The sequence below is a fragment of the Struthio camelus genome, chromosome 29, assembly GCF_040807025.1.
Source record: "Struthio camelus isolate bStrCam1 chromosome 29, bStrCam1.hap1, whole genome shotgun sequence".
NCBI lineage: Eukaryota > Metazoa > Chordata > Aves > Struthioniformes > Struthionidae > Struthio > Struthio camelus.
In genome coordinates this window covers 1504419-1514794 of record NC_090970.1, presented here as the reverse complement: position 1 = coordinate 1514794, position 10376 = coordinate 1504419, and the positions used below count along the sequence as shown (strand labels likewise).

Sequence of the window (10376 nt, the reverse complement as noted above, 5' to 3'; positions counted from 1 at the left end):
ATAAACTGGCAATCCCTCTTCAAAACTGGTTTCTAATTTGTCTCAAACAACTGTTGTGCTTTGGGCATTCTCTCTGTGATAATCATGTTTGTACAGGTTTGAATTCATCCCACTTCTCCGGCAGCATCAACCCCATCTATTTAACACAGAGGCCTCCTGTCAACATGTCTGTCACAGGGTCAGAGCTGGCTTAGCTCTAATAAAAGAGGATTTCCTCTGTGCAATGCTTTCAGGTTGGGCTCTCCTTCCAAAGCTGGAGTCAAAAATGTGCTTGAAGACTTCCACCCTGAGAGACCCCGATGCTTTTCCAGGGTTCTCCATGGGCTCAAGGTGATGAGCTCATAGGTGATGTGTTAGTGAAAGAAGGTGGGATTCAGCTGTCACTTATGGGTGCCCAGGGCTCCTGGAGGTGATGGATGGTCAAGGGGTCTCTCCCATCCAACAGGGCTGGAGACCGATGCCTGTCCTTCTCTAAGGCAGTATGGAGCCTCCAGGAGAGCATTGGGTATCTCCAAGGGTACTATGTGCCTCAGGGTGGGCACTGAATGGAGCTTCACAAAGTCAACTGGAGGCACCAAAAGGTAAAGGGCCCAACCAATGAATGTACAGGTGAGTGAAAGCTCTGAAATCCCACTACAGTCAGTGAGGATCTCGCAGGCACAGGAAGGGAGCCTGGAGAGTCCTTCATGTCACCTTCAATGAAAAAGCATGGGCTGGATCTTGGAACGCAGCTGAACACAGCCTGAGCCATTGGAAATGCCCTGTGATTGCTCAGAGTGTTGTCCATGGCCACAGACACCTCGGTGTTGGCGAGGGGAGGGGGGGGTTGTCAGGTGCAATGATGGCCATCCACCTGGGTCTGCTTCCCACCATGACCACCCCAGCCAGTGTGGAGTCATCCCATGGCCCCATGGCCCCACAGCCCACTCCCTCTGCACAGCAGCACCACCAGCCCAGGGCCCTGCGGGGAGCCCAGGGAAGGGTCCAGGAACGGCTGGGCAGGCCAGCCTGGACACACGGACGTGGGGAAAGGCTCTGCGGGGAGCAGGGAGGTCCCTGGAGAAGAGGAAAGGAGCAATTGTGCACTGGCAAGGAGGAATAAAGGAGGAAGAGGAACGTGTTTCTCTGTGTGTCCAGGAAGGGCAGGGTGCTGTGCCCCTGGGGCAGCAGGAGCGGCCGGAGGAGCCCCAGGGCAGGGGGTCTTGGTGTGTCGTGGAGAGAGGGGCTGGCCCGGGGGGCTGCAGGCAGGCTGGGGGTAGGGGATCTCCTGGACACCAGAAGGAGGGACCCAGAGTGTCCCTGTGGCCTGCCTCCTGGTGCCACTGGGGCCAGTTCCAGCTGGGAGGCTGGTGGGGCGGCACACACGCACCCACCCTGCCCTGGTCGCCCACCCCAGGTTTCATGGTACGTGTTGCTGTGTGGCCAGCTCCGTCCTGCCAACACCAGCCATGACCCCTTGCTGAAGCCCCCACTGCTCCCTGCCCTTCCTCTGCTGACCTGCCACCAACCCCGTTGCTGCCCCATCTCCCCTCTCCCCAAACTGCAAGGACCAGTGGTGTGGTAGGAGCTGGCACTGCCCCACAGCTGCTCTCCAGTCCCAGCCCTCCCCACCTTCCCCCCAAACATGACATCCACCTTCCAGAAGGACAAGAAAGAGCCTCTGGGAAAAGACGGACTGCTCCGTGTCACCTCCGCCCCTGGGAAGCAAATCTTTGTGGGAGTGATTTCCAGCCCCATGAAGGGATTGGGATCAGCCAGCATGAAGTCATGGAGGGCAGCTTGTGCCTGACCCACCCAGGTCCCATCCTGGGATGGGATGACTGGCTGGGTGGACAAGGGGAGTGCCCTGCATGCTGTATAGCTTGAAAGGAGGAAGGCCTTTGACATGATCTTCCCTAGCACCTTTGTCGCCAAAGTGAGCAGATGTGCAATGCAGCAGTAAGCACTGGAGCATGCAGGAAATTAGCTGGAGGCCACCTGGCTCCAAAGGTGGAGAACAGTGGTGTAAAGTCCAACAGACTAATGGCTCCCAGTGATGTTCTTCAGAGGTCACTACTGGAGCCAATGCTGTTTGCCTTTGTGAGTGATGCAGAGGATGGGATGGAGGGATGGGATGCCTTTATGGTGAATTATCTCCCCTCCCCACCATAGGAACATACTAGAAGACAAACTACCAATCACCCTGCCCTATCTATAACCTGGAGCGGGACCGATACTGCGCCAAAAGGTTCCTGCAACTTTACTTTTAAATTGATTGGGCATCCCAGATGAGGTGGTCTGGGCTGTCGACCAAAGGAACCTTCTGGGAGCCTGGCAAGGCAGCGGGTATGCAAATGGCCGGATTGAAAGTGCATGTTTTGATTGGTCAGGTTAGTTCTCCTGGGTGACTACATACTGGATTAGTCTAGTTATAAGAACCCCCGGATAAAAGCTCACAAAGGCAGGTGGACACTCGCCGAAGGTCGATGTGGCCGGGGAAGAAGAGGCTGTGGCAGCTCTTGTCAGAGCTCTCGAGTCGCCCAGTCGCCTCCTACAGGCACATTTCCCCGGCTGAAGACGCCGAGCAGCTGCTGCGGCTGGCTACCGTCGGAGCGGTGGAAGCGATGCTCCACGGGACTTCGTCACCAACACCCCCTCGACCGGGGCGCCGTGCGAGGGCACCGCACTACGTGGAGAGGAAGCCTGACCTTTTCCTCTCTGACTCCTACAATGAGGTGTCACCCCGTCCGGAGGGTCTTCTGGGAGGTCTCTGAGGGCCACCTCTTGCAGCAAGAGCCATGTGTCCCAGTCCCAGTAGGGAGCTGCTGCTCCATCCCCGGGAACGGAGAATACCCCGTCCGGAGGGATAATTGCAGCAGGCCCTGCACGCAGGTGCCGCTTCTTCCCTCTGGGGCTATTGCCCCCCAGCCGTGTTCATTGCCGGTTCGGCTCTAGCCACAGCCGTCTAGTAGCTTGGGCATCAAACCCCTTCCACGACCTTGTTCCCCTTTCTAAAGGTTTTGTGTCTTTCTTGTTGCTGTACACTTTGCTTTGAAATAATGTTATTACTGTTAATTTTACTTTCTGTACCAGTATATAAATATTGTGTGTGGGTGTATATATACATATATATATACACACACATATATATAGTTGCTGTTATGAGAGGAGGAATAAAGTTTGTTTACTGCTAAGTGTTGTGTGCGCTGGCTCTTGTAAACCCCCTCACACCTCAAGAAGGCAACCCCCAGGTCAGCTAAAGAATCTCTGAGTGGCACATACGGCTATCCAACATGCCCTTTTCGTGGTGCACGTGCACTACTGGCATGGGCTGCCACAACAGCATAACTCCGACACGGCCCAAGGACAAGGGGAGCAGCTCCCCGGCAAGGAGGACAAGGCCCCACAGTGAGGCTGGTCACTCTCTGTCTCCCCTGATCTTGTGCCCATGAGATCCCCCTCCCTGGCTGCCTCCAGACCCTCCATGCCCACCCCGCTGCCCAGCACACCACGACAGCCCTGGCCCTGCAGCCCCTCCAGCACCTCCTGCTGCCCCGGGGACAGAGCCACCTGCCCCGAGCTGGAGCCCAGAGAAACTTGTTTCTCGTTCTCATTTTCTCTCTCTGCCTGCTGCCCTGCTTTTCTCCTGGGACATCTCTGCTCCCCAGAGAGCCTTTCTCCAGACCAGTATGGCCCTGCTGGCCTGGCTGATCCTACACCCCTCCCCTGTGCTACCCGCAGGGCCATGGGCTGGCATTGCTGCTCTGCAGAGCAATTGGCTGTGGAGGCAAAGGGACACAGGGTGACTCCTGACTCAGCTCTGGCCCTGCTGGCTGGGGTGGGAAGCAGACCCAGCTGCACAGGGATCACCACCACTGACACTGCTGGCACAGATGTGTGCTTGTGGATGGTGCTCAGAGTGACCCCAGGGTGTGGCCCATGGCAGGAGATGTGTTTGGGTGTACACTAGCTCCAGCCTGTGGTGTTTCACTGAGGGTGCAGGAATCACTTCCCGTCCCCTTCCCTGCCCCTCCTGGGTCCCCTCTGCCTCTCTGGGGACTGAAGAGCCCTCGGTTCCCCATGCATACCTGGATTTAGTGCTGTACCTTCTGGTTACTCCACCATGGACCCTCCCTCACTTTGGGAGGCTCCACTCACTGCCCACCCCAGGCACACACTGTCCCTGGACATCTCCTGAGCTCTCCTGGCGATCTCCTGGAGATTCCCCTCCACAACAGTGGGCAGCTCTCATCAGCACTGTCACCTGTGGGAACAGCCCTGGGAAGGTAATTCAGAGACCACTCACTATCTCTGCTAAACACCAAGAGATGATCCCTGAATCCAGTCCTCAGTGCCCAACAGATCACCCTGGGTCTCTGAGCTCATCCCTTGGATCCCACAAAGTTCACAAGCAGAGCATCAGGCTCTTTCATGGTGCAATCCCGTGGGCATATTTTTGACTCCATCTTCTGAAGAAAGGCCAGACTTCAGGCACGGCACAAGGGGAGATGCCTTTTATTATAGGAAATTGATTCTGGAAGCCAGGTCTGGCACTAGGGTGCCCATCGCCTGGTCCTGCCTGTAGTCACAGGACACCTGACCATCAAAATACAACCCTACCATTCCCAGGTTACGAGAACTCCTGGGCTGTAAACACACATGACAGCACAATAGGTCAGTGTGGAAATGAGACGAAGCAGTTGTGAAAAGAGAAGGATCTGCTGCTGTGGGTGGCCACGTCTGCAGGAAAGCTGCAGCCCTCAAGGGAAGTCCTCAGGCAGCAAAAGCCTGCTGTGGTGGTGTGGGGACGGTCCTGTGCAGCAGAGGGTCCATCCCCACAAGTTTTGTCTTGAATCTCCTCCCCTCCACTCCTACTCTGCTTTGAGTGTTGGAGCTCTGCAGAGGGAAGGGATCAGCCCATGGTGACAGCCAGCTGCCACCCTTGCAGAGTGTGAGATGACACCCTGACTGTGGCCATTGGAACTGAGCTCTCCTAATGGACACAGGACCCACGGTTTCACCCTGCCTGCACCTGTCTGAGCCTGACTCTGTGCCCCTGAGCTCCCTGTGGTGTCAGTGCCAAAAGAGACCCTGCAAAGGGAAACTCCCCTCACTGCACTGGGGGCATCTGAGGGAGCTCAGACTTGAAGGCTCTGAGGTTCCCCCATCTCTGCTGAAGAACAGGAAAGCCTGGCTTCCTGCTTCAACATGGTCTCTGGGTCAGATTCAAATTCCTGAGGAGTGGTGATATGTACTGGATACATGTATTTTTTTCACATGGGCATAATAGAGAAAAGTAAGAAAGAAAGAAAGAAATGTAAAACATACAGCCCTGATATCAGGTATTCTGGTGAGTGAATGCACATGGGACAGTTACTGGTGCTGACACTGTACCCATTGAAAGAGTTTCCTCAGTGCCTCCTTGAGCTCCTTGTTCCTCATGCTGTAGAGGAGGGGGTTCACTGCTGGAGGCACCACCGAGTACAGAACAGCCACCACCAGATCCAGAGCTGGGGAGGAGATGGAGGGGGGCTTCAGGTAGGCAAACACTGCAGTACTGATGAAGAGGGAGACCATGGCCAGGTGAGGGAGGCACATGGAGAAGGCTTTGTGCCGGCCCTGCTCAGAGGGCATCCTCAGCACGGCTCTGAAGATCTGCACGTAGGACAGCACAATGAAAATGAAACACCCCCAGCCTAATCCAACCGAAACCACCAGAAGCCCCACTTCCCGGAGGTAGGAGTGTGAGCAGGAGAGCTTGAGGATCTGGGGAATCTCACAGAAGAGCTGGTCCAGGACATTGTCTTGGCAGAGAGGAATGGAAAATGTGTTGGCAGTGTGCAGGAGAGCACTGACAAAACCACTGGCCCAGGCAGCTGCTGCCATCCTGACACAAGCTCTGGTGCCCATGAGGGTCCCGTAGTGCAGGGGTCTGCAGATGGCAACGTAGCGGTCATAGGCCATGATTGTGAGAAGAGAATACTCAGCTAAAATGAAAATGGCAAAAATTAAGACCTGGGCAGCACATCCTGCATAGGAAATGGTCCTGGTGTCCCTCAGGGAGTTGGCCATGGATTTGGGGACAGTGGTGGAGATGGTGCCAAGGTCGAGGAGGGCGAGGTTGAGGAGGAAGAAGTACATGGGGGTGTGGAGGTGGTGGTCGCAGGCTACGGCTGTGATGATGAGGCCATTGGCCAGGAGGGCAGCCAGGTAGATGCCCAGGAAGAGCGAGAAGTGCAAGAGCTGCAGCTCCCATGTCTCTGCAAACGCCACGAGGAGGAACTCACTGAGGGAGGTATCGTTGGTCATTTTACTCCCTCTGGGTATGGGGCGACTGTCCAAGAAAGAAGAGACATGGTGAAGTTAGGAGAGACTTTGCAAGCAAACTGCCTCCCAGAATGTCCCGGTTGGCATGCAACCCCCTACTTTGCCTCTCTCTTTATGGAGACGATCTCTGTGCTCTCTCCCTTGCTTCTATGCCACTTTGCAGTGGCTGAGTGTGCTGCTGTGAGCAGCAGGGACCTCAGCCGATCGGCTCCACAGCAATCAATCCTGCTGTACAGTAGTGGGAATGTGGGCACAAGGGCGCCTAGCTCTGAAATTCACAGTTTCTCTCAGGTGAAACCCACTGCTCATGCAGAAGGGCTTTTTTCAGCATCTTCACTCCAATTTCTAAAGACAGAGGGTTGAGGAAAGGAGTTTTTAGGATTTTAGAGTTTATTTTCTTTGGTGTGTCCTTGTCACCCCTGGGCAGTGTTCCTCAAAGGTAGAAATCCTTGGCATTTCTACTCAGTCCTAGGAGGATCGGATTCATTGTCCCCTGGTACCGAGTGAGGACAGCTAGTCTGTGTATTAGCCTCATTCCCATCTGTCTCGCAGTCGCACCGCTTTCACCTGGAGAATGATCATACTCATATGTTTCCCTAACAAGAAACCAGCCCCTGCTGAGAGCAGAGGAGTGCACTTTCAAAGGGCAGATCTCCAAACTCCTCACCCTTTCCCTGGGCCCCTCAGGGAGCTCTCCACACTCCCCTTCTGGCCAAGGACACTTAGGACTCTCTTCAGCTGCCCACCTACAGCCTCCCACCACCATCTCCATACCCTGCACCTCTTCATTTGTCTCTCCAAAAGCACAGAGATGCTATGAGGCAGCGGTGACCACCTGGAGGGCAGCTCAGAGCTTGGCAGGACACCACAGGGAAACTGTTGAATGTCCTAAAGACGGGCTCTCCTTCAGGGAGAGCCAGCTCATTGCCCAACCCCACAGGCTGCGTTTCCTGTAGGTGCACAGGTGAGAAGAGGGCTGGGGCAACCTCACAGCCCTGCAGCTCCCCCTGTCGCACAACTGGCAGGGCAGGTGTCTGAAGTGCAGCTGAACACCCAGTAACCCCAGACAACCTGAGAGAAGAGGAGGAACAGCATGGAGAGGAGGGGAAACCAGGAGCAACACCATGATCCTGCTGCTGAGGGAGGCAAGCAGAGAGACAGACGGGCACTCACAAAAACCTTCACCTTACCTAGCTGGGCATGCCACCTTGAAGACGGCGACACTGCAAGGTAGGTGCTCTCAGGCTCTTTGTCCAGCAGCACAAAATGAACCCGTGGCAGGAGAGATGCCCCTCTCCTCTGCTGGAGGTCTGGCTGCAGAGGAGGCAGCTCATGCCCTGGACTCCATGGCTGTCAGGGCAGAGACTCTGCTGGGTGGGAGAGGAGATAGAGGAGGCTTGCTCAGAGGAAAATGCTTGTGTTGGAGGGACTGACCATGACTTGCCCAGGTCCATCCTCCCATGATGATTCTGCCAGCAGTTCCTTCTCATTCCCTGCCCATCTCGGCTGCCTGAAGATGCCTCTGCTGGGAGCTTTCTCTGTCCCTACACCTTTTCCCTCTCAGTGCTCATCGTCCCCATCCCACCCTCTGTGGGCTCAGTTTTGCCCTGCAGAAATCCTCCAGGATGTGGACTTTGCCAGGGGCCTCTATGTGCTTGCAGGTGCTAAGGAGCAGGTGCTGCTGTATGTTGAGATGGTGTGGAAGGGGTTTGCTGAGCCGCCTTCTGTGTGCCAGGGAATCTCTGCTCTAAAGCATCTCCTCCTCCCATACACTGGAGAAGCCGGGAGAGAGATCTTTAAAAAACTTGTCATGGGGTGAGCTGGGTTCACAAGACCCCGCCAGGAACCGCAGTAGTGTTGTCCTTCAGCCATAGACTTACCGTGCAAAGGGCTGGGAAGATGTCTCCCACAGTGAACTGTCTGCTGTCCTCCCACTCCACACTGCCTTTCACTTCTCTCTGCCTTCTCTCAGCTCCTCTCAGCAGCAGCAGGCAGTGCCCACAGCCCTGCTGCTCTTGGCAGAGGAGCTGCTCCTGCACACAGCTGGACACATGGGCACTGCTGCCACGGTGCCATGACCTCCTTCCATCTCACGAGCCTGGACGCCTTCAGCAACAGTGGCCCAATTAAAGGCAGAAGTTCTCTGTCCCTCGGGCTCCCTCCTCCTGGGAAATGTTCCCTGAAGTAGACCAAAATAATCACCGATGGTCCCTCTCTGAACACTGAAGGAAGACTGATTCCAGCATTACAATATAGCTCATCAGAGGAAGGTCACCTGCTAGAGGGGGAAAAGCCCCTCTTTCTGCCTCTTAGCTAGGCAGGACTCCTAGAGAGGAGGCAAGAAGGGAGTTCATTCTCCCATGGTTCAGGTTTTCATTCAGATGAGTCCATCTGGGCATCTCATGCCAGTTTAGAAGCCCTGGGGCTGGAGTGGGATTCAGATCCCTCCTGTAAACTCCACAAACACCCAGGAGGTGGGATTCTCCTTGCCCAAGCAGAAACGTGCCCAGCAGAGATGTCTGCATGGGAGCTCCTTGTCTAAGCTCCCGTTGTAATCCCTGGAGATGGAGAGTGGGAGTCAGTTGCTCACACACAAACATCTGGGGACATTGGAAGAGAGTCTGCTTGCTCTGATGGAGCCATTCTGAGACCTGCATCCTTCTGGAGCATCAGGTGGGGGCCAGGTGGGGAATTTCCTTGGCCATCTGAAATGACCCCAGATGTCTAATACTGCTAGACACCCACTCACTAGGAAGCTGAGAGATATCCAGATCCCAGTGTTACCAACAGCTCATGTCATTCAGTGCAGACACTTGATTTCATGACATAGGAATAGGTTGTCAGGGCCATGTTGGATGCTTGGGGTGTGCAGCACAACTGCATGCTTCCAGCAGATACACCATGGCAGCTACAGAAAAGTCATGGCCCCTTTTCAGTGCTTGCTGGACAAGCGCCCCAGGGCATCTTCGGTTTCCTACCTGTGTCCAGACAACGGAATCCTACCACTACCTTTATGCCAATTCCATCCTGCCTGCATTCAAGAATGCTGCATAAATGGGAGGCACATCACCTCGAGGTCTCCACTCATGTTTCTGAACCCTCCAACCCGTCTAGCTCTCCTGTCCCTGAACCTCTTCTCACCCTTCCACATGATATGAACAGCCACTGGGCTAGTGATGTCCTCAGGGCGGCTGCATCGCAGGCTGCCCAGGCCCAGGGACTTCTACAGTAGCAACTTGTCCTTCCTGGAGATCGCTTCACCTCTGTCTCAGGCCCCCAAGGTGCTGCAGAATCAGCTCAGGAAGCAAATCCCTCTCCTGCCATTCCTGCACAGCCTAGCTCTGTTTCTCTCTGGCCTTGGACACTGCAGGGTTTGCTCTGTCTGTGGCAACCTCCTTCCACCATCACATTGGCCACCTCCTATCCATGCCAGCATGTCACCCCTTGCAGTCAAAGCCTTTGCCTACAGAAGCTCCTTGGGAACGTGTTTCTCTGTGACAAATCTGTCCATGCCACAGCTGAGGTGCTGAACTCCACATATATGCAGACATATGCAGCCTGGAGCGCAGCCAGGAGCAAACGGAGATGCCCAAGCTGTCACAGCACTGCCACATGCTTGGAATAACTGAGATGGGGTGGGGTCACTCGCATGACTGGAGTCCTTCAATGGCAAGGAACAAGATCTTCAGGAGAGACCCAAAGGCAAGATGAGGGGATGAGGGATGCCCTATGTGGGAAGGGGTAGCTTGGGTGTAGGGAGGCTCTTCCATGAGATGGAATAAGGAAGGCACCTCTGAAGGGCAGAGGAGCTCAGGAAAGCCAGCAGGTAATTAGGGACAGCACCCATCAAGCACAAGAATGCCCCATACCAACAGCTTGTAAAATTAGTGGACATCTCTGGACCCTGGCTGGGCTAAACAGGGAACACACATGGGAGCTCCAGGGCAATCACGCAGCATACGGAAAAGGGAAGAAGGGAGAGGCTGCAAAGGAGGAATTTAGGAATATTGTCCAGTGAAGTAGGGATGGAGTTAGGGAAGCCAAAGCTCCCCTGGGATAGACACTTGCAG

At 55.0% G+C, this 10376-nt stretch overlaps 1 protein-coding gene across 1 annotated transcript; it reads right to left on the bottom strand.

Annotated features, from left to right (window-relative positions):
• Window positions 1-5352: 5352 nt before the first annotated feature.
• LOC138062795 (olfactory receptor 14C36-like) lies at window positions 5353-6288 on the bottom strand. The gene has a single exon (XM_068921804.1). The coding sequence runs from the start codon at window positions 6286-6288 to the stop codon at window positions 5353-5355; it is 936 nt and encodes a 311-aa protein (XP_068777905.1).
• Window positions 6289-10376: the final 4088 nt, after the last annotated feature.

Coding starts and splice junctions, on each gene's coding strand:
- LOC138062795 (XM_068921804.1), bottom strand. CDS start 6,288: ATGACCAACGATACCTCCCTCAGTGAGTTCCTCCTCGTGGCGTTTGCA.